Source organism: Lagenorhynchus albirostris, chromosome 20 (genome assembly GCF_949774975.1).
Source record: "Lagenorhynchus albirostris chromosome 20, mLagAlb1.1, whole genome shotgun sequence".
Classification (NCBI taxonomy): domain Eukaryota; kingdom Metazoa; phylum Chordata; class Mammalia; order Artiodactyla; family Delphinidae; genus Lagenorhynchus; species Lagenorhynchus albirostris.
In genome coordinates, this window is record NC_083114.1 from 11,707,268 (window position 1) to 11,730,774 (window position 23,507).

At 44.4% G+C, this 23,507-nt stretch overlaps 1 protein-coding gene across 7 annotated transcripts in view; it reads left to right on the top strand.

Moving 5' to 3' along the window:
• Positions 1–23,507, top strand: part of ZZEF1 (zinc finger ZZ-type and EF-hand domain containing 1) — a 113,579-nt gene that overhangs the window by 70,082 nt on the left and 19,990 nt on the right. For all 7 annotated transcript variants that reach the window (XR_009537487.1, XM_060133662.1, XM_060133663.1 and 4 more), the window contains 12 exons: positions 2,769–2,888; positions 3,677–3,838; positions 5,406–5,535; positions 7,248–7,386; positions 8,960–9,125; positions 10,029–10,291; positions 11,668–11,837; positions 16,004–16,154; positions 17,566–17,705; positions 18,040–18,317; positions 19,402–19,576; positions 20,065–20,197. Coding sequence is in view for 6 of the 7 variants with exons in the window: in XM_060133662.1 (XP_059989645.1) it covers positions 2,769–2,888; positions 3,677–3,838; positions 5,406–5,535; positions 7,248–7,386; positions 8,960–9,125; positions 10,029–10,291; positions 11,668–11,837; positions 16,004–16,154; positions 17,566–17,705; positions 18,040–18,317; positions 19,402–19,576; positions 20,065–20,197 (2,027 nt within the window). In the remaining variant the exon portion in view is untranslated. The remainder of the gene's footprint in view (positions 1–2,768; positions 2,889–3,676; positions 3,839–5,405; positions 5,536–7,247; positions 7,387–8,959; positions 9,126–10,028; positions 10,292–11,667; positions 11,838–16,003; positions 16,155–17,565; positions 17,706–18,039; positions 18,318–19,401; positions 19,577–20,064; positions 20,198–23,507) is intronic.

Sequence of the window (23,507 nt, forward strand, 5' to 3'; positions counted from 1 at the left end):
GACTTGACCAGCTGAGATCCGGGGGAAGAGCACTAAAGGCAGAAGGACCACCACACAGACCCTAGGGTGGGGGATTAGCCCAAGGAGCAGAAAGAAAGCCAGTGTGCCTGAGCGAGAGAAATAGGAGGAGGTGAGGTCAGAAAATTAGGGCCCATATTACGTAAAGCTTTGTAGGATATGGTTTAAGGTGTTTGGATTTTACCCAGAGTTGCAGATGGGAAGTCCCTGGAGAAATTTAAGCCCAAGGGGAACACACTGTGATATATCTTTATGAAAGATACTTCTGGCTACTACATGAAAAAGAGTGGAAGGAAGAAAAGCAGTGGAGAGACTGCTGCAGTAGCCCAGGCAAGAGGTGGAGGTGGTTTGGACCAGGAGATAGTACTGGAGAAGGAGAGAAAAGGGTGAGATTCAAGATACACCGTGGAGGTGGAGTTGTAAGGACTTGTTGATGGATTAGACGTAGAGGGTGAATGAAAAGAGTCATGGGGAAAGAAACCTCTAGGATTTTGGCTTGAGCAGCTGGGTGGATGGTGATACATTTTACTGAGGGGAAGAGTATGGAAGGAACAGATTGGGGTGATAATCAAAAGTTTTGTTTTGGCCATGTTAAGTTTGAACTGCTTCTTTCATACCCAAGTAGATATGAGAAAATAGAGATAAGAGTCTAAACATCTCAGAAGAAACCAGGAGTAGGGATAGAATTTGGATGTTGTCAGTATATAGATGGTATGTAAAGCCGTGAGACCAGATGAGACCTTCTAGAAAGAGTGCAGAGAGATGGACAAGAGGGGGCTCTGGACTGAGCATTAGGGGCACTTCTTTATTTAGATGAAGCCAAGCAGAGGAAGAGGAGTCATGAGGAGACCAGGGAGTGACCACCAAGAGCAAAAACCAGGGGATGGTGGTGCCGTCGAAGCCGACAGAGGAATGTATCTCCAAAGATAGGAATGGGGCTTCCCTGGTGGTGCAGTGGCTAAGAGTCCACCTGCCAATGCAGGGGACACGGGTTCAATCCCTGGTCCGGGCAGATCCCACATGCTGTGGAGCAACTAAGCCTGTGCACCACAACTACTGCACCCGCGCGCCACAACGATTGAGCCTGCACACCACAACTACTGAAGGCCATGCACCTAGAGCCCGTGCTCTGCAACAGGGAAGCCACTGCAATGAGAAGCCCGCGCACTGCAACGAAGAGTAGCCCTCTCGCCGCAACTAGAGAAAGCCGGTGCACAGCAACGAAGACCCAACACAGTCAAAAGAAAAAAAATAGATAGGAATGGTCCATTGTGTCATATGCTGATGTGAGAGGTTGAGAGAGATAAGAACACACTAGATTTGACAGCAGTCTTACTGGAGCCATGAGGCCACAAGCTCTGTTGGACTGGGTTGAGAAGAGAATGGGGGTGATGAAATGGAGAGGGAGACTAGACAATTATTTCAGGAAATTTGGCCTTAAAGGGGAGCAGGGGATTAGGATAGTAATTGCAGGGGATGTAGCATCAGCTGAGGGTTTTGAAGAGATAGCAGAGTATACTGTACACTGACGGGAGTGGGTCAGTAGTGAGGAAAACTCGATGCAGGAAGGAGGGCTTAATTGCAGTAGCAGTGGTTAAGTATAGTGGTCGGCCTTTGAGAGCCAGGGAGACTATCTCCCTGGCAGCAGGAGGAAACACACTGGGGTAGAGATGCAAGTTGCTTGGTAGGTTTGGTGGTGCGAAGATGGGGGAGTTCCTGTGGGATCATTTCTGTTTTCAAAATATAAAATTTGAGGGTAGGTATCAGCTCTAAATGATGGCTTAGGAGGAGGCAGTGGAAGTTTAAGAAGAAGCAGGAGGTTTGAAACAGTAGTGAAAATTGAGACAGCCGGTCTGATTGCCTGACAGTTTGGAGAGATTATTTGAGAATTATGGTTGTGAACGTAAAGTACTACTAGTCAGCTTGGTTGTGTGGTGTTTCCTCCAGCAACAATTAGCTATTTTGATGTTGGCATATAATTTCTCAGGCAAGTATGTGGAGGGAGAAGGCAGCAAATGACTTGGTGATTGCTAAGGTATGATTATGGTGACGGGCCATGGAATTGAAGCTGAGTACAGGGCAAAGAGAAAGCCTGGCGGCAGTGGTGGATAGTCAACGTGAGGGAGCGTCATGGCTTGGGGCTCCCTGGGATTGGTGGGAGTCGCAGTGTAGGTGAGCAGGGTGAGAGGTCAGTCAGAGCAGGATGCTCTGAAGTCAGGATTTCAGAGGTAACGCCGTTACTGTGGTGACAAGGTCAAGGAAATGACCATCAGACGGGGATGGCAAAGGGGCTGGAGGAGAAGATCGCTGGAGGTGAAGAGGGCAGAGGATCCAGAGACGGCAGAACTGGGGCATCATTCCCATGGGTGTTGGAGTCTCCAAGGTGACAAGGATCAAGGTCGGAAAGACACTGAGCTTGGAACGGAAGTCGTCACTGAAGGGAGGCAGAGGGGTGGGCGTGACTGTGTGGAGAGGATTAACTTTGGTAATTTGTGAGGAATACTTAACATGGTACCAGGAGCTCAGGTAGTGGTGGGAAGGGTGGTTTTTATAATAACAAAGAAAGGTTAATAATTGTCATCTCTATACTCCTGGTGGGCAACCTTCTTGATCCAAGCAGATGAGTCACTTGCTGTTTTGTCTGTTACTTTCTGAAGTTATGTTTTTATTAAGTTTCTGTGCCACTTCGTTAGCAATTAAGTGATTAATGTTCTGGCAATTAAGTGACTGGTAATTTCTTCTGTTTCTAGTTATTTTGGACACCTGGAGGGCTGTGGTGCAGATCTACACAAAGAAATTCGAGACACTTACTATCAGTTTGTTCTGTTTTTGGTCAAAGCAGTTAAAGGGTTTAGTAACGTAAACGACAGGTACGGGATAATTTTATGATTTCTAGAGAAAAAATTATTTCTGTTTTTTCTGATTTTTTAAAGAAATACATGTCCACTGTTAAAAATACAGAAAAGCACAAAGAGTAAAATAAAAATAACCCCTAATCTTACCGTCTAGAGCTAATTGCTAATGTTAACTTATCAGTATATTTTCTCCCAGCCTTTTTTCTATATGGTGTGTACAGTTTTTTAAAGTGGATGGGTTTTGGTTCATCTGAAAATTTGTAACCTGTTATTTTCAGTTTTAAAAACTTGAATAGACACTTTGCTGTACACCTGAAACTAACACAACATTGTAAATCAGTTATATCCCAATAAAAATTAAAAACAAACAAAACTTGAATAGAAAGCCATTCCCCGGTCTCCTCCATAGTAAGTGGTTTAGACATAAACCTTAAATCAAATGGTTCTTCTCTACATCTGAGCTGTATAACCTAGGCTAATTGGGCCTGGCCCTGACCTTGCTGTTTATCAGAGGTGAGTTTTACTACTCAGTCCTTTACCGTAAAGTGTCCCCTGTGGTAGTCCTAGCAGGGTGGAGACCTTTCTCTTTATGCTTTCAGAACTCTTTTGCTTAATCTGTTTGAAGAAGGTTTATATGGAGTCTGAGAAATTGGAAAAGAGATTATAAGGAACCCAAACCAGCAATCTGGCGTTCCCTTCTGTTTTCCACTGACAAGCACACCAGGGCTCTGATTCACATTGTTTCTGTTGTCTCCGTGGATGATGGGCCGCTTTAGTAACTTTCACCTCCATGGCCTCTTCAGGTCCTTGCTGCCTGCCTTGTCCTGTGTCCAGACGGCCCTGCTTCATCTTTTGGATATGGGCTGGGAACCCAGTGATCTCACCTTCTTTGTTGACATTCAGTTACCAGATCTCCTCATGAAAATGTCACAAGAAAATATAAGCGTCCATGACAGTGTGATCAGGTAAGGACACAGTCCTGCACTCTGCAGTTCCTACAGTAGCTAATCAAGTACAGGGATCGTAGCACATTCAGAGCTCGGGCCTGGAGCTAGACTTTCTGGGGAGTATCCTGGCTTTGCCACATACTAGCTGGATGACCTCGGGCAACTTTTTAAACTCCTTTGTGCCTCAGTTTCCTCATCTTTAGAGCTGGAGGTAATAACAGTACCTACCTCAGGATTGCTGCGAAGAATGAATGAGTTCCGTTTCTCAGTGTTTAGCAGGTATCTGGTGCATGGTGTTGTATATAAAGTGGTGGTGGTGGTATTGTGAACTCAGCATGAGTTTTCTCCTCATTTTTGGAGATCCTCATATAGCTTGCTGAATTGGAGAATCTTTTTCTGTTGTTGTTGGTGGTGGTGTGTGTGTGATTTTTAGCCACTATAACCTCTTGCACATTACAAGGACTTAAGGTATGAGGGGAAAAAATAGTATGCAAAGTTTTCTTTTTTTTTTCTTTGCACTTCTCATTCCACTTACCCATTAATCACTCATGTCTATAGAAAAGAAAGAAGAGAAAGGGGGAAGAAGAGCAAGAGGAGATAATTAGGAGGAAATCAGTGAATGAATCAACATCAATTTTCACTCTCTCAGAAGAGATATCCTGGGAAAAGGACATAGAATTTAAGCGGTCTCCTTGTTTACAAACCGCAGCCATTGCCCTGCTGTCAGAGGGAGCTCTTGGTGGAGGGCTGGGACACAGCAAGGAGGAGGAATGGGTGGTGCACCAGCTTTCTGGCTCTTCAGCCATCAGTCTGCTTCTTGTTTCAAGCTTCGCCTACTCCTCCGTGACCCAGTCCTTGGGAGTAGGGACCGCACCTTCCTCACCGCTCCCCATAGCACCCGGAGCAGGCTCAGTCTGAGTAGGCCTGAAGTCAGTTTGTTGGAACACGTGAATGTACAAATGTGTATTTGTTGGTTGGTAGATGTTTTACATTTGCTGTCGAGCAGATAGTTGTGTATTTAAAATTCCGGTTGCTGAAACAAACTGTAAACTGAAATTATGGAAATCTGTAATTTTGCACCTAAAAGGAGTCCCTGAGATTATCTATTAGAAATGAGGAAACTGAGGACCAGGGCTGAGTGCTGTGTCCAGGTCTTACAGCAGCCAGCGGAAGAGCTGAGGCCCCGGGTCTCCTGACTCCCTTCTCATGCTGCTACCACTAGGGTGTGCTGAGCATGTCCAAATTGGACTTTTTTTTTTTGCTTTATTTGGCTCCAGTGCCTGGCACATAGTAGGTTCACCACAAATGGTTGTTGAGTGGGATTATGCCATGTAGGTACAACCTTTCAAGCTCTAATTCCTCACCCATTGTAGTCTACTCTGGAAGGGGCTTCTCCCTTTTTATTGGTATATAGCTATCAAACATCTGGCAGATCCTGGGGCTTTAAAAACCAAATTGACCTCTTCCCTTCAGAAGTTTAAAAGTGCCTCGTGTATTAGACCCATAGGACACAGAGTCTGCTAACAAACACTTTCCTTGATTATTGGGAGAGGCATGCTTTTCTCTCTTTATGTCCTTCTTTCAGCCAATGGAGTGAAGAAGATGAGCTTGCTGATGCCAAGCAGAATTCAGAATGGATGGATGAGTGTCAGGATGGCATGTTTGAGGCCTGGTATGAAAAAATAGCCCAGGAAGATCCAGAGAAGCAGAGGAAAGTAAGACCTCTCAACTAGAGTAACCTGAAGTGACTTGCTAGGAGTTTGGAGAGGAGAGTCTGTGCGGGGGAGTGCCAGCAGGCTGTCCCCTGGGAGGGCTCCAGGTGGCAGTCAGTACCTTAGTGAGTGGCCATCACCCAGCCTAGTCTTTAACCTGAGGGGCCCTGAATCCTGACTTGACCACAGTCAGGTGGTGGTTCCCTCCCGTAGAACTAGATTCACAGGAAATAGGCTCGTGGGGCTGAAGTAAAATATTAGGCGCCAGTTTATTAATTTATAGTGAGAAATAGAATTGCTGAAGGCCCTGGATGCTGGTGTCCGTGGTACGTTCTTTTCCTGTAGGCAAGCAACTTGGGAAGTCATGTTTCAATCAGAAGGTTGCCTGGTGAGCGTGGAAGCAGCCATGTGTGCCCAGAATCAGAGTTACATGATTCATATGTGTAGAGGCATCAGGCTCCCATAGCCTGCCATGTCCATCGCCACATTAGGGGTCTATCTGTCACCACCACATTATGCCAGGCATCTGCTGCTTCAGATGCATTCATGTTCTTAGTTTGTGTGCCTACTATGTGCCAGTTACTTTGCTCATTTGGCATCTCTGTGGTGCTTGGATGGAGCACACCAACTTGGCCTTTGCGATTTTTCTCTCTTGTATGTTAATACCTTACTGGGAGCCATTCTAAGGTGGCTTGGCATATTTGCTATGCTGTACTACCGTATGGTGACTTAGTGGTTTATTTCCCTTATTTCTAGGCCGTAAAGATAAAGCATACTGTAGCCTCCAGGGACTTCGCAGTAAAACAGTTTGTTTTGCTCATGAAATGGTGCCCTTACTCTTTCCCCAGAAAGTTTTTCTTCCTAAGTGCCAGCAAACAGTGCTTCTTTTGCAGTGTTTCCTATATCTGTGAACACTACCCTTGTCCAGCCAAGTACCCAAGCCAGAAATCTGGATGTTGTTCTTGACCCTTCCCTTTCGCGGGCCCCTGTAACCAGTCAGCCCCCAAGGTTCCTCACCTCTGCCTTCTACTACCTCTCAGCTCTCCCACCTTCCACCATCTCACTTTTGGCCCAGTCCAGCCCTTATCACCTGTTGGGGGGGGGTGCTTTAACAGCTGCTGTCAGGGTCAGTCTCCCTGTCTCCAGTCTTGTCCTCTCTGATCCGTTCTCACTCAGTAACCAGAGGAGCTTTCAGAATGCTCAGTTACTCTTCTGTTTAAAACGTCTGTGACTCCTTAGACTAGCATCCCAGGCACTTGTGGTTTAACCTTTCTAACTTTATCTGGTTACCCCCCCTCCACGCTGTATTCTACATATGGAATTATTGCAAAGTTCATGAGCCCTTGCCTTGACCCTTTTGTGCCTCCTGTAGAACTTGCTATTGCTTTTATCGGGCGTGCCCACCACCCTTACCCCCACCCAGCTAATGCCTGTTTGCCCCTCAGGTCTCACCTGAGGAATTAGCACCTTTGAAAAACCTCCACGTGCCCTGTAAGCCTCCTGAAATTGTCTATCCAAGCCCCTGTCATACTGTATGCTGTCATCTGTTTGCTTCAGGGAATTCCCAAGTAGACACTAAGCTCCTACATCCCCTAATCCTAGCACCTAGTACAGTGCCTGGAATATTTTAAGTACATACTGAAGGATGGATTGATTACTGAATAGTGGCCACATTAAAAGTCTGTTGGTTAATTGTGTTTTATTTCATCTTATAGATGCACATGTTTATTGCTCGCTACTGTGACCTGTTAAACGTGGACATCTCTTGTGATGGGTGTGACGAAATTGCCCCCTGGCATCGCTATCGGTGTCTGCAGTGCAGCGACATGGATCTCTGCAAGACTTGCTTCCTAGGTAAATTTCACGGCCTCAGTGTGCCATACCCAAAAGGAATAAGCATTTCTATTTTCTGTGATCTTGTCATTTTTTAAACCCCACTGTACAGTAACAATACTGCCCCAGCAGTGTTCTCTGACTTGTTGGCGAATATGACCCTTATCTCCCCAACTGAATGATAAACTCCAGAGCTCTGTTATGTGATGTGCTGTCATCTTCTATCTTGCTGGGTATAGGCACTTGATAAACACTCAGCACCAATGAATGTACATTCAGTTGGGTTTTCAGGAAATGATTTTGCCTTCTGAATCATGCAGTGTTTATAAGAAATAAAATACACACAAGCAAACTTCAGAAAGTCTTGAATCCTCTTGACTTGTAGGTGCTGAGATAAAGCAGGTTGTCAGTAGTAAGCAGTTGAATGCTCTTTGTGTGCATCACCCAGTCGAATAAGATACAGCCCCTGCTCTGGAAGCATTTGTAGTCTTAGCAGGAGACTGGACCTGCTCACAAAATGTATATTCCAGGACAAGAGTGTACATGCTGAGTTACAGATGAGCAGTATAGATTGTTCTGGAAAAGTTCAGAAGTAGGGAAGGCTACCATTGCAGGAAGGCTTGTGGAGGAGATGGGATATGAATTCGTCTTTGAAGAAAGTTAGAACTGGGTGATGAAGGAAGCAGTGGAGAGTGCGTCGTCATCCAAAGCTGAGCAGGTCCAGGGACAGAGGAGTGAGCATATGTAGTGTGTTTAGACAGACTCTCCAGTGTCTGCCGCTGAGTGATAGATTGAGACAGGTTGGGTCCAGGTTGTAGGACCCAGAGATACCAGGCTCAGGAATTTGAATGAGTCTACAGACAGTGGGGAAGGTTTTTCAAGAAAGGTGTTAACATGACCAGAGCTGTGCTAGAGAAAGGGGGTTCTGTCCGTGTAAGAGTTTCCTTTAGGAAATCAATCACAATAGTGACAAGGGGATTAGTGCCTGGACTGGGTTTCTGGCAGTGGGAACTGAAGTGGGTCAGAGGTAAGGAGCATTGAGCAGGTGTATGACGGGGCTCAGAAACCCATTGGACTCAGAGTAAGAAGGAGACCAGAGCTGTCAGTCTCCTTCGTGACTAACATTCTTTCTCACTCAGTGGGTCTGTGGTTATGGAGTCTGTTTTCATCTATGATTCGGGAATGAAAAAGTAAGAGCAAATACCTGATTACTTCTCAGTGCCTGTTAAGAAGAATACACCAATATTTGTTAGAGGAGAGGTCATGGGAGACAGCCCACAGATTGGTGTGTGGACTTGTGCTGCCAAATGGAGGTCATGATGGGATTGGTGACCTGTTTGATCAGACTCCATATTGCGCTGGAAAAGCAGGGTCCATGCACGGTACCATTGCTAAGATGTTCCATGCCAAGAACATCGTGCATATGCTAAGAGCCACCTGGGGAACCCTTGGTCTCCAGAAGATTCCTGTGGCCCGTGACGCCCCGATCAATCTGTTGGGAACAACCCTGCTTCTGGGGTTGGTTTGGGTTTGGAAACTAGCCCTTCTAAGAGCCCTTTGCCCAATTCACCTCACGCTGCTGTTTTCCCCCCAGGTGGGGTGAAGCCTGAGGGCCACGGAGATGACCACGAAATGGTCAACATGGAGTTTACGTGTGACCACTGCCAGGGTTTGATCATAGGCCGGAGGATGAATTGCAATGTGTGCGATGACTTTGACCTTTGCTATGGATGCTATGCGGCCAAGAAATATTCCTATGGGTATGTCTCAGATGACCTCTAGCCTGGTAAACTTTCCTTCATGTATTCCGTTGCCTTCTTTTTAATAATTAAAAAAAACCTTGCATTATAAAAAATGTCAAACATACCCACAAGTAGGGAGAGTAGTACAGTGAATCTTCACGTAACCATGACCCAGACCCAACAGTTAGGAGGATTTGGCTATGTGTGCTTAGCTTGTTCTTTTTTTAAATTTTCCTTTGTTAAAGTATTTTAAAGCAAATTCCAGACCTTAAATCATTTCCTTCCTGCATACTTCATATCTGTCTCTAAAGATTATGGTCATTTTCTCATGTTGCCAAAATGCTATAACCACGCCCTGCGAAACTTCACAATAAGGAATTCTTACTTCACCTGGTTTCCATAGACAGTCTTCTGGGGATTGTGAAATCCCAAAATGGAATGTGCAGTGTTTGTTCATTTTTCTGAAGAGAGGGCCCATACCCATCTTTAAAATTTTTTAATATAAATTTATTAATTTTATTTATTTATTTTTGGCTGCGTTGGGTCTTCGTTCCTATGCGCGGGCTTTCTCTAGCTGTGGCGAGCAGGGGCTACTCTTTCGTTGCGGTGCGCGGGTTTCTCATTGCAGTGACTTAGGCGCGCGGGCTCAGTAGTTGTGGCTTGCGGGCTCTAGAGCGCAGGCTCAGCCGTTGTGGTGCACGGGCTTAGTTGCTCCATGGCATGTGGGATCTTCCCAGACTAGAGCTTGAACCTGTGTCCCCTGCATTGGCAGGCGGATTCTTAACCATTGCACCACCAGGGAAGCCCTGTCTTTAAATTTTCAATAACCACAGTCTTAGAGCTACCTGATGCCCAGTTGTGACCATGCATGTTGTGCATACACATGCCACTGTAGGCCTTAAAGATGTCTTGCCTTTGCAGCCACTTGCCTACCCACAGTATCACTGCCCATCCGATGGTGACCATCCGGATCAGCGACCGGCAGAGGCTCATCCAGCCCTACATCCACAACTACTCCTGGCTGCTCTTCGCCGCCCTGGCTCTCTATAGCACCCACCTGGCCAGCGCCGAGGACGTGGATGGCGAAAAGCTGGATCCCCAGGCCCGCAGCAGTGCTGCCACCCTGCGGAGCCAGTGCATGCAGCTCGTCGGGGACTGTCTGATGAAGGCTCACCAGGGAAAAGGTAATTGTTCCTCATGCATGGAAACCAGACCACCCCTCAGCTGCTTGTGAAGCAACAGCCCCAGTGGAAGTGAAATGCAGTGCTCAGTTCAGAAGCAGTAAAACCCAGTTTTCCACAAGAGGTGCTCACCCTGGAGTGGAACCTAATTTTAAATCCCCAGATGCAGGACTTCCCTGGTGGTCCAGTGGGTGAGAATGCGTGTTCCCAATGCAGGGGGCCCGGCTTCGATCCCTGGTCGGGGAACTAAATCCCACATGCTGCAACTAAGACCCAGTGCAGCCAAAATAAATAAATAAATATTTTTTTTAAAAAAATCCCCAGATTCATTTGAGAGAAATGTCAGCATTAAAGTAGCATTTAGTTTCTCTAAAATATTTCATGAAGATGTAAAAAAATTAATAATTAAAACTCTTGATGTCCGGGGATGAAGTATTTAGTATTTGAATCCACCAGACTTAACTTTGCCAAAGGAATGCAGCCTTTTTTTAACCTGGAGTGCAAATCTACTTCCACACAACTGTGTTCTAGATGAGAGCTATTTATAACTAAAATAGTTTGATTAGGGACTTCCCTGGTGGTCCAGCGGTTAAGACTCCGCACTCCCAAAGCAGGGGGCCTAAGTTTGATCCCTGGTCAGGGAACTAGGTCCCACATGCCACAACTAAGAGCCCACATGCCACAACTAAGAGCCCGCATGCCACAACTAAAGATCCCGCATGCTGTAACTAAAGATCCTGCACACCGCAACGAAGATCCTGCATGCCGCAACTAAGGCCCAGCACAGCCAAATAAGTAAATAAATAAATATTAAAAAAAAAAAGTTTGACTAATAAAACATCTAGATGACTTTGAATCTACTGAGGGGTGCCAAGGAGAAAAATAATGTGAATGTTCAACTTCTGAGTAATTTAAACTCCTTTCAGAATAATGGACTAACTCCCCATTCTAATAAACATTAGGGAAATCAGACTTGGATGAAGTAGCAGGTGGGTAATACCAGTACTTCAGAGCTATTTTGTTATCTATTTGCCAGTGGAAATTTAGAAGTCTGGCTGTTTGGGGCTACTACAAAATTTTAATGTTCATGATTTTCTAAACAGACAATCCTATTGTATCTTTTGTCCTCTGTTGTTAATAAAGTACAAGTATCCCCCACTATCGAAACTTCCGGTGTCTGAAATCAGGAGCTGAGTAGATTTGGACAGCCATGGTGAGGGGGGTGGGAGGGTGGAAGGTTGGATGGAGTACTCTTTGGTTCATTTCGTGGAGAACTCAGCCATGTATTTCCATATAGTAGCAAAGTGATTTATGGCATTTGCAGAGAATAATCCTTATTATAAAACTTTTAACCATTCTCTTATTTGCTTCCCATATAGGTCTTAAAGCTCTAGCTCTTCTTGGTATATTGCCAGACGGTGACTCTACTTCAGAAAAGCAGGCCCCACCAGTCGCTGTGCCCACCCAAACATCAGAGGAGCAGCCAGAGAAAAAAGCCATCCAGGCTGCTGTGGAGCCAGCCGATGCAGGCCCATTTGTGCACCGCAGTGTAAGTAACAATCCTTCCCTGGGCAGAATCACAGGTGAGCTCAGAGCTTTCACACGAGGGACTGGAACACAGAGGTTAACGGTATAGGCTCGTGACCCAGATTACCTGGGTGCAGATCCTCTGTCAGACCTTGGGCACGTCACCCGAATCTCTTTGCTTTGGTTTTCTCGTCGGTAAAAATGGAAGGATAATAATGATAATACCCATTCCTTAGGATTGTTGTGAGGATTTACATGCATTACATACATTGAAATAATGTCTATAAAGTGCTTAAAACAGTGTTCAGGAACTTCCCTGATGGTCCAGTGGTTAAAACTCCATGCTCCCAGTGCAGGGGACCTGGGTTCGATCCCTGGTTAGGGAGCTAGATCCCGCATACCGCAACTAAGATCCTGCATGCCACAACTAAGATCCCGCATGCTGCAGTGAAGATCCCACATGCTGCAACTAAGATCCTGCATGCCACAACTAAGATCCCACATGCCACAGCTGAAGAGCCCGCATGCCACAGTGAAAAGCCTGCATGCTGGAATGAAGATTTCCTCACAGAGCAACGAAGATCCTGCATGCTGCAACTGAGACCCGACACAACCAAATAAATAAATAGATAAATAAGTAAACATTTTTCTAAGAAAAGCAGTGTTCATAGTAAGTTCCCTGTCAGTGTTAATTACTCCTGTTTCCTGCCTCCTGTGGTTTTTATAAGAATTGAACAAGATTATGCACCTAAAGAGATTGGTTCCTGACCTATGGTGAACACTGTATATGTGAAACTATTTTTATATTCAGCCAACAAATAGGTGATACTAATTGCTTACCACTTACCAAGTAGTTTACATATGTAGTTTAGAGTAGTTTGCATATGCTTGTGTAAGTAGAAGAAAAGCCTTCCTGGATCCAGGTGGAACCTGTGACAGTGACATTAAGATTGTTCTGTGGAAGAGCAAGCAGAGCTTCCATGATGCTGCCTCCAAAGCTTGAGCTGGTGCTGTAAATGCCCCTGGCTGTGCCTCAAGAGCTGCTGCTGTTTCTGTCCTCTGTCTCTGTTGTGGAGGATCCCCATTTGGTGGTTATAGCTCACTGGGATCCTGTTGTCATTTAGAGGAAGGCAAAAGCAAAGGTAGCTGGCAAAAACTTGAAAATTCTATTAGCTTCATTCCGCCAGAGAGCCAGCACAGGACAAGTGACATAATAACCTTCAAGCCTGTTTTGACCACAAAACCCCTTCTCCAGGCAGCATCGAACCCACCCACAGATTATGGTGGGGCAGAAAGAATGTTATCAGCAGAGACAGGATAAATCAGCAGTCTTGTCTTCACCTTTGAGCCTGGGAATAATTGTATCTTCTTGTGAGCTCCCAGCATCTTATGCTACCCATCAGCACAGCACTCCCCATGTATCTACTTATTCATTTATTTATATGAAAATGGACTCGGTGAATTTTTTTTATTCAATGGATTAAAATCTTTTACTTTTTATTACTTATTTTGATGCTCATATTGTCCCGTGTTTGGCCAATGGAAACTTCCAGCTGGCTTTTGTGTCCTTTTGATATGTCTCCATTATTATTTGAGCACTTTCTTAATTTTTGATACAAAAAGATGTTTCAGGCTTATCTTAGGCTTTCCCTGCCTAGGGACTGGAATCACCCTTTTTCTAAGGATCTCCCAGGGCATTATTTTTATTCCTGAGGTGTCCCTACCTTTTGGGTCCTCTTCCCATCAGCAGCTGGGTATACCCAGGGTACCCTGCCTCTGCCTCTGGCTCTTAGTCTTCTCTCTAGCAAATTGCAGTTTCCAACACTGTGCCCACAACAGAACCCAAACGTCCCCACTACAATGGCCCTAAGAACCATATCCTATTTGGGCCCTGAGTACAAATCACTTGTTTTTGAACTTCTGCGCGTTTCTAGCCAATCCTAGGCTGTATTAAGGGTATTGTCCCTCCTTCCCTCTAATGTCTAGAGATACTTTTTGTTTTAAACAACTGAGAAAGCAGTCTCAGCCAGAGACATCATCTGTCTACAACGGCCTTTGGCCAGTAATGAGACCCTCTTGAGTGCCATGTGGTGCAACTGCAGTGGCTCTTTGGAGTCCTGTGATAACAGGAAAGAAGATCAAGACTAACATTATTAGCCAGAACTTTGGAATTATATTGTTTCCACAAAGGGCCACATAGTACAGAGAGTATAGTGTTGGAGATCTTTTCAGAGGGTACATTTTTAACAAGGCAGGTAGCTCTCCCAGTCTGGTCCCCTTTTTGGACAATCTTTTTTTTTTCTATTAAATAACTGTATTTAAACTTACATAGAGATTGAGAAATCCAAGATCAAGAAACAAGTCAGGAACAGAGCTGGGAAAAAAGGTCAGGTCTATGGATCTCAGCTTCATAGGAGAGAGAGAAGGTAGGGGACACGGTGGAAAGTAAAGACACATTTGTCTTCATGTGGGTGAAGCTGATAATGTGTCGATTCATGATGTAGATGTGTTATCTTCCAAATGCAGAAAGCAATTAGCTGACTTAACACAGGGAAAAACCAACAGTGACATGAGGACGGGGGAGGAGTCGCTAATTCGTGTCACGGGGGCAGGTATCTGTGTCACTGACTTTAATGATATTTTTGACTTGAACAGCCATTTTCTTTGTCTTTTCTTTGAAAACCTCATAGTCTTCAGGGCTCAGATCACGGCCTTTGGCAAGTGCCATCGTCAGGGAAGTCATGAATCCGTCCTCACTTGTGTTGACTAGAAAAATAATACGTACCTTCCTGCGATCAGGAAGTGTGTATAAATAGTCCTTCCCTGAGTAGAGCATGCTGAACCAGATAGCCACGGGTTTTTTTTGCAAGGAGGCTGAAGCTTTGACACGTACAATTAACCCTTTGATAAAAGGTGACTCCAATGTCACCATTGGATGACTCGTTAATAAGCAGAAGTTCATCCTTAGTGGTCCATTTTCACTTACCATGTTTTCATTGTTGGCAGCCAAGTAAATGGTACTCCAGTTTCCAGTCCACTCTTCAAGCACCCACATTTTCTCTTCCATTACCATTTCTTCTTCTGTATCTTGGGCAATACAGAGAATGCCTTAATTTAAAAAGTGTATTGTTGTAAAAATGTCGCTGATGGACTTGCTCGATGCAGGGTCAACACAAACCTCAGAAAGCTCCAGTCATCCTGTGGTCAAACAGAATTGGTGCTGTGATCAGTTTCAAGCTTAGATTCAAGTTCCATTCTGTCTTGGTTCCGTCGTGTGCTTCGGGCAAATCTCCTGGACAATCTTATAGCCACTTTCTTCTTGGGGTGTTGAGGGTAGGATTGATGTTGAGGTTACAGTATCTGGAGAAGGGAGGATAAGTAGCTGCCGCTGGGAGATGTCAGGATCTTCTCATGAGTGTTTAGTGTTGGACAATGCTCCGTCTTTGGCTCCAAAGTGTCCTCTTCTCATGAGTGTTTAGTGTTGGACAACGCTCCATCTTTGGCTCCAAAGTGTCCTGCCTTCGCAGACTCCTTGGAGCTAGGGTGCCTCCACCGTGCACAGAAGGCTTCCTGCCTGGCCTGGTTTCCACATATAAGCCTGTGTGACAGCAAGGAAAAGTACCCTGAGGGCCCAGGGAGTGCAGGTGATTCTTGGGGTGACTTTGAGTGACTCCTAAGGAAATTCAGGTCAAGGACTGTCACCCTGCCAGTGTGGGCAGCTCACTGCCAGACTCCTGAGCCCAGAAACCCTCCCAGCTCCAATGAGGGCCCCCTTTATAAGTCTCTCTGCCAAAATGGAATTCTCAAAGGTGTAAAGTCAGCTTACTGTGCTAGAAGGAAATCCACACCTTTGTTTTTTTTCTTTTTCCCCAAGAGAAGAACTGTCTATACCTGGCTTCTGGAAGATAAATAGAATGTGTTAGAGGTTTGTACCAGAGCCATTGCTTATGTGACTGCAGGCTCTGACAGAGCGGCATTTGGAAGGTGTTGGGGGGATGTGATGCAGTGATTACTGTCTTAATTAGAGTACAGATTTATCATCAGAAACGAGGGGCATTCTCTAATTCAAAAGTATTTTTGTTTGTGAAGACTGATTGGCTAGTGATTTTAAAAGTTGTATTAGATTAACAAGTAAACTTTTTTAAGAAAGAAACCTTAATTCTTTTACACTCACCGTTTTGTTTTTAGGGGAAGAGGGATGCCCCTAAGGAAGTCAGACCTTTAGACTGCAAGCACAGGAGCAAGGCAGGGGGAGCTGCATCATTACTGAAGGGTCCTTCCGGCCAGACGCAGATTTCAGACTCACCTGCAGATGCCTGTGCACCTACAGAACTTCCAGGTAAAGACTCTTTGACAGTTACCTTGATCTCTTTCATCTTAAAGTGCACGCATACCCGTCCCTGACTTACTCCTTGCACACAGTTTAAAATTGGCTAGCACCCAAGGGTGCATGGTTTCTCAGTTCTACATCAGATGGTACTGATAACACTTTGAAAGTCACCTTTTCTTCATCTTGCCTGCTTTCCTACCTTGTTTATTCCCTAATTTACTGAGTGCCTTCTATGTGCCAAGCACTGTGCTAGGCCCTGGGGTTGAAACAGGGACCAGGTCAGACAGATAGACACATCTCCTGCCCTCACAGTGCTGACAGTCTGGGAGGGTTTAAGACAAAGGTGTGTGTAACTGATTTGAGCTGGGATGTGATTCTGTCCAGGAGAGAGGCCCAAGTGGGTGTTAGCGGTGATGGGTGTGTAGCTGGAACAGGTTGTGTCATTGTAAAGCCCTTGTAAATAAGGCCTGCATGGGACCTTCATTGTGCTGAGATCTACTGGGGGGAAGGGCATTCAGGGCAGAAAGAACTACAGGAGCAAAGAAAGGCCCCAGAGTGGGAACCCTCAGAGAATTCAGGCAGTCCCTTGGGGGGCAGGTGTGTAGGGAGGGAGTGGAGCACTGGAAGGTGGAAGTGGAGAGGGGCTGTGCACTCTGCTGTGGAGGCCCTCGGACATCTGCTGGGGATGGCAGCGCAAGGTCAGGGCTGTTTCAGGGCAACTGAGGAGCCAGGAGTGGGGGCGCTGTGGGCAGAAGGAGCGCGGCAGCAATGTCAGCCCAGTCCAGGACGGCTCGGGGAGGCGGGATCCTCCCCAAACGGCCGCTCTGTGACAGGCAGGGGTGAGCGCCGGCATCCTGCCCCGTCCGTGGGGCCAGCTCTCAGATGGGGCTGACGCTTATCTCTGCAGGGCCTATAATTCTAAGGTCCAGAAAACAGTTTGACTCCATGTCAATCCAGGTCATCAAAATCCACTCTGGTCTGATTCCATCTGAGGAGCAGCATCCTGGTTCACATATAGTTTATTCATCCATCAAGTCTTTATTGAATAGCTGCTGTGCTCCAGAAACATTTCTAGGTGTTTGTGATACATCATTGAAAAACACAAAAATCTAGAAGGGAAGCCAGATGGTAAACAATCAATATCAAATAATATGGTGTGTTAAAAGGTAATTAAATGCCATGAGCGCAGAAGAGCAGGGGAATGGAGAGCGCAGAGGGGTTGGGAGAGATCGGAGGGCAGGCTCAACCTTAAACCAGGGTGATCAGGACAGACCTCCTTGAGTAAGACGTGTTCAGCAATAGGTTTTTAAAGTCCCAGCTTGATTCTGTAGTGGCACAGGAAGAGTGCAGTGGTTTACTTGCCTCTTCATACACATATAGAACCTGGCAAACTCTCAGAGCTTGGTGTTTTACAACCCAGATGCTGAAAATGCAGAAGCATCATCTCAGAAGCCGATCGAGGAAAAGGCAGTTACTCCAAGCCCTGAGCAGGTGTTTGCTGAGTGTTCCCAGAAGAGGATTTTGGGATTATTAGCAGCCATGTTACCTCCCTTAAACTCGGTAAGAGACAAATTGGCATTTAAAAAAAGAGGGGGTGGGGTGGGTAGTGTTATGCATAGAAAAAATTTTTGGAAAGCCATATACTGGAATTAACTGTTAATTGCAGTCATCTGTGTATCCCTGGGGTAGGATTATAAATTACAAGTAGGATTGTAAGATGATACCTGAGAATGTTTATTTCACAGTCTATTGTCCCTAAGCCATTTGTGAAAGACACTGCATAATTCCTTTGGCACCAGGCCAGTTATAAATAATATATGAAGGAGATGGAGTGTTTAGCTGGTGTGGTTACATAGATTTTTATATTGAACAGATTCTTCTCCTCTCTCGACAGGATCCCACAGTCCCCCTGATAGACCTGGAGCACGTGCTCCCACTCATGTTCCAGGTCGTCATCTCAAATGCAGGCCACCTGAATGAAACGTATCACCTCACCCTGGGTCTTCTCGGCCAGTTAATCATCCGCCTTTCACCAGTGGAGGTAGATGCCGCAGTGACCAAGGTCCTCTCGGCCAAACACAACCTGTTTGCAGCAGGGGACAGTTCCATTGTGCCAGATGGCTGGAAGACCACCCACCTGCTCTTTAGCCTGGGAGCTGTGTGTCTGGACAGGTAGCCGCCCTCACTGTGCCCCACCTTGGTGTTCATTTACTTAGGTCAGTGATCTGGCTGTTGATTAATTTCAGCGTGCTTCCCTGCTCTTGTCTAGGGATCTTTTGTGAGAGTGGAATTTGTTTTATTAGCAACACTGTCAACCGACATTAAAACTGCACTTAAAACCCACATTAAGACAGCTGTACAGTCTGGGCACTCTCTGGTGATACATATTCTGGTTTGTTCTTTCCACATATTCTGGTTTGTTCTTTCCTGAGAGTAATAAGTGTAGGCTTTGGGGTTGAAGAAAATAGATCTGTTTTCATTATATAAAAGTAACATAATCAAAATACCAAATTTGGAAAACCAAAATGAGGGGGAAAAATCACCTTGCCTTGTACCACATCAATGCATCTGGTGCTGTTTTATTCTCCCCACTGCCACCGCACTGCTTGCAGGATCTCAGCTCCCTGACCAGGGATTGAACCCGGGCCGTGGCAGTGAAAGCCCAGGATCCTAACCACTAGGCCACCAGGGAACTCCCTGGTGCTATTTTAGTATACATTTCCTGTGCGTTTTTTTCTGTACGTGAATGTGAGTGTGCACAAGTGCACATGGTGCATGACCTTTTATAGAGATTTTTAAAAGCATAGCTGTAGACTTGAGTATATAAGTAACAAATCTTGATATCCCCCCCACACACACTTATCATTATATGAAAAGCATCATTCTGGTAGTTTTTTTGTTTGTTTGTTTTGTTTTTGACTACATTTATTCCAGGAAATCAAGGAGGGTTTACAGTTTTAAAATCACTACGTTAACAACAACCAAAATGGGAGTGAGGGAGTACAATGTGATCATATCAACCAGTGAAGACAAATCATTTGATAGAGCACAACAATGTATTCATGATTTAAAGAAAAAAAGAATAGAGGAGTAGGCTCCTGATCAGTTAAAGAGTTGTCTAACATTCTGGTACTTTTTAAATTAATACAATGAATGGCTCATTGGCATGCTTCTGGGTCTGCCTTTGAGTGTGGCGACCTGATGAGTTGAATTTGGAGCCTCTGCGCTGCCGTCTAATGGAGCTCTTGCCTTCTAGCCGCGTGGGCTTGGACTGGGCCTGCTCCATGGCGGAGATCCTGCGGTCACTCAACAGCGCCCCCCTGTGGCGTGACGTCATTGCCACCTTCACAGACCACTGCATCAAGCAGCTGCCCTTCCAGCTGAAGCACACCAACATCTTCACGCTGCTGGTGCTGGTCGGCTTCCCCCAGGTACGCCACTGAAGGCCTGGCCTCCTCTTCATCACGTGCACAGCGTATATCTTTGGAAGTTTTTTTTTCTTTAGTTGTATAATTTGCCTTTACAGTATTGGTATATTTTCAAGATTATGGGATGGTTTGTTCAACTTGCATTTTTAACAGTTTTAGCCATTTGATTCATTTTCTTGGCTTTGAATAATAGGTAACTGTAATATATTAAATTACAGAGAACTTCAAAATACAGTTGTTCACTTTGGCATTCACCTTGATCTCATTTCTACTCTTCACGTCTGTCAACTGGTTGGGACGAAGAGGACTGTGAAAACATGGCTTTATCCAGCAAGCACTTAAACCAATTCTGTGCCAGGCCTGTGCCAGGCCCTGGACTTAGAGATGGGAAGAACCCTGTCCTTGAGTGCTTGTTGAAGTCAGCGGCACAAGCAAAAGGCACTGTGCTCTGTATGCTGCTGAGTTGCCTTTTCTGTCTGTGTCATGTTTAGGTCCTCTGCGCGGGGACCCGCTGTGTTTATATGGATAATGCCAACGAACCACATAATGTGATCATCTTGAAGCACTTTACTGAAAAGAACAGGGCTGTGATCGTCAACGTCAAAACCCGGAAGAGGAAAACAGGTCCCAAGCATAATTATTTTTTCTAAGAATGAGAGACAGTTGTCCAATCTCTGTATACCCTAAAATCAGTTAAGATATCTTGGTTCTTCCCCTGCATGTGAATTTTTAAAAAACAAGTTATAGCTCCCCGAACTTCTTTTTGCTTGTCTCTGAAGTGATGTGGTTGAATTGGAGTCACTTTGAAGGCCCTTTCCACACTGTTATTTTGTGTACATGGCTCTGTGTTTTTGAGTTGGCTAGATGTTTAGGTTCTGAACATTAACTCTTTTCATTTGCCAGTGTCATTTGTTTTCTAATGGGTAATTTAAATATATGATGGAGTCAGGTGGCTACAGGACTGTAAAATAACTTCACATAATTGTATTGGCATTCATGTCACTTTCCATTTTGTTTCATCAATAGAACAGTGAAGGTACATCATTATGTGCCCAGGTCTGCTCTTGAAATAATCTGCTTTATCATTCAGCTTCAGCACTAGGCACTGTCTGTGCTATTTTTGTGTACTGTGCAATGTAAAAGTCAAGGCTTATTTATTTGTTTGTTTGTTTGCATGAGACTGTCCCGTTGTTCTACGACCATTTGTTGAACAGACTATTCTTTCTTCGTTGAATTATCTTGGCAACTTTGTGAAAATTAATTGACCCATGTATGTTTGTGTCTATTTGTAGATTCTGTTATGTTCCATTAATCTATATATCTGTCCTTACGCAAATACCACATTGTCTTGACTGTTGTAGATTTCTCCTGAGTATTGAAATCAGGTTCTCCAACTTTGTTATTCTTCAGAATTGTTGGCTAGTCTAGTTCCTTTGTCTTTCTGTATAATTTTAGAATCAGCTTGTCAGTTTCTATTAAAGAACCTGTTGGACTTTTTTTTTTAATTAATATTTATTTGTTTATTTTTATTTTGGCTGCACCGAGTCTTAGTTGTGGCATTCGGGTTCTTTCATTGTGGCATTCGGGATCATTAGTTGTGACAAGTGGAGTCCTTTCAGCTGGGACATGTGAACTCTGAGTTGCGGCATGCATGTGGGATCTAGTTCCCTGACCAGGGATCAAACCCGAGCCCCCTGCATTGGGAGCACGAAGGCTTAGCCACTGGACCACCAGGGAAGTCCCCCTGCTGGACTTTTGATTGGCATTGTATTGAATCTATAGATGCATTTGGGGAGAATTGACATCTTACCAATACTGAGTCTTTTGACTTGGGTGCATGGTATATCTCTCCAGTCACTTATGGGATAAATTTGGGTCTTATAAAATGTAGATCTTTAATTTCTCTGAATTTCACATGGGGTATCAGATGCCTCTTCTCACTCCTGGTTTTGGTAATTTGTATCTTTTCTTTTTTGTTTCATAGGCTAGCCAGAGATTTATCAATTTATTGGATCTTTGCCAAGGACCAGCTTTTGGTTTCATTGATTTTTCTCTATCTGTTTTCTCTTTTATTGATTTCTATCTTTCCATTATTAATTTCCTTATTTCTTCTTGCTTTGAGTTTAATTTGCTTTTTTCTTTTTCTGGTTTCTTAAAGTGGAAGTCTAAGTCACTGATTTGAGACCTTTCTTTTTTCGTCGATAGAAGCATTTTAATGCTGTGAATTTCCTGTTAGGTGTGGCTTTATCCACATCCATAATTTTTGATATGTTGTGTTATCATTTTCATTCAGGTCAGAGTATTTTCTATTCATCTTGTGATTTTTTTCTTTCTTCTGTGATTATTTAAAATTTTGTTGTTTAATTTCCAAATATTTGGGGGTATTCCAGATACCTTTCTGTTATTGATTGCAAGTTGTGGTCAGAGAACATACTATGAATGATTTCAGTCCTATTAGATTACTGCAATTTGTTTTATGGTCAAAAATTTAGTCTGTTTCAAATAAGATTCCATGTGCACTTGAAAAAAAATGCATATACTATGTTGTTGGTAGAGTGTCCTATAGATGTCATTGAGATCAAGTCATTTGACAGTGCTGTTCAAGTCTTCTATACTCTTACTGATTTTTTGTCTATTTGTTCTAACAATTACTGAGAAAGGAATGTTGAGGTATCCAGCTATAACTGCGTGTATGGTCTGTTTCTCATTTCATTATGAAACGTTCCTTTATATCCCTAATAATATTCCGTGTTCTGAAATCTACTTTAATATTTAGGTAGCCTCTCTAGCTTTTTTTTTGTTGTTGTTACTAACATTTGCATGATGCATCTTTTTCTATTCTTTTGCTTTAACCTCCCTGTGTCTTTACATTTCAAGTGTAGATAGCACATAGTGGAGTCTTGGTTTTGAATCCAGTCTGACAATACCTGCCCTTTTTTTTGTTGTTTTTTTTATGGAAGTATAGTTGATTTACAGTGTCATGCTAGTTTCAGGTTTACAGCACAGTGATTCAATATATATATTCTTTTTTCAGATTCTTTTCCTTTATAGGTTATTACAAAATATTGAGTATAGTTTCCTGTGCTATACAGTAGGTCCTTGTTGGTTATCTGTTTTATATGTAGTAGTGTATGTCTGTTAATCTCAAACTTCTAATTTATCCCTCCCCAATACCTGCCTTTTTTTTTTAAATTATTTATTTATTTTTGCTGTGTTGGGTCTTCGTTTCTATGCGTGGGCTTTCTCTAGTTGCGGCGAGCAGGGGCCACTCTTCATCGCGGTGCGCGGGCCTCTTACTGTCGCGGCCTCTCTTGTTATGGAGCACAAGCTCCAGACGCGTAGGCTCAGTAGTTGTGGCTCACGGGCCCAGTTGCTCCGTGGCATGTGAGATCTTCCCAGACCAGGGCTCGAACCCGTGTCCCCTGCATTGGCAGGCAGATTCTCAACCACTGTGCCACCAGGGAAGCCCATACCTGCCTTTTAATTGAGATGTTTAGACCATTTGTATTCAATACACTTATCAGGATGATTGAGTTCAAATCTACTATCTTCTTATTTATTTATTTGTTTGTTTTTATTTTTGGCTGCGTTGGGTCTCTGTTGCCGTGCGCAGGCTTTCTCTAGTTGTGGCGAGCGGGGGCTACTCTTTGTTGCGGTGTGCGGGCTTCTCATTGTCGTGGCTTCTCTTGTTGCAGAGCATGGGCTCTAGGTGCATGAGGTTCAGTAGCGTGCAGGCTCAGTAGTTGTGGCACACGGGCTTAGTTGCTCTGCGGCATGTCGGATCTTCCCGGGCCAGGGATCGAACCCATGTCCCCTGCATTGGCAGGCGGATTCTTAACCACTGTGCCACCAGGGAAGCCCCTCTACTATATTCTTGCTTGTTTTTTGTTTGTCACATCTGTTCTTTTTTCCTTCTAACTTCTTTTGGATTGAG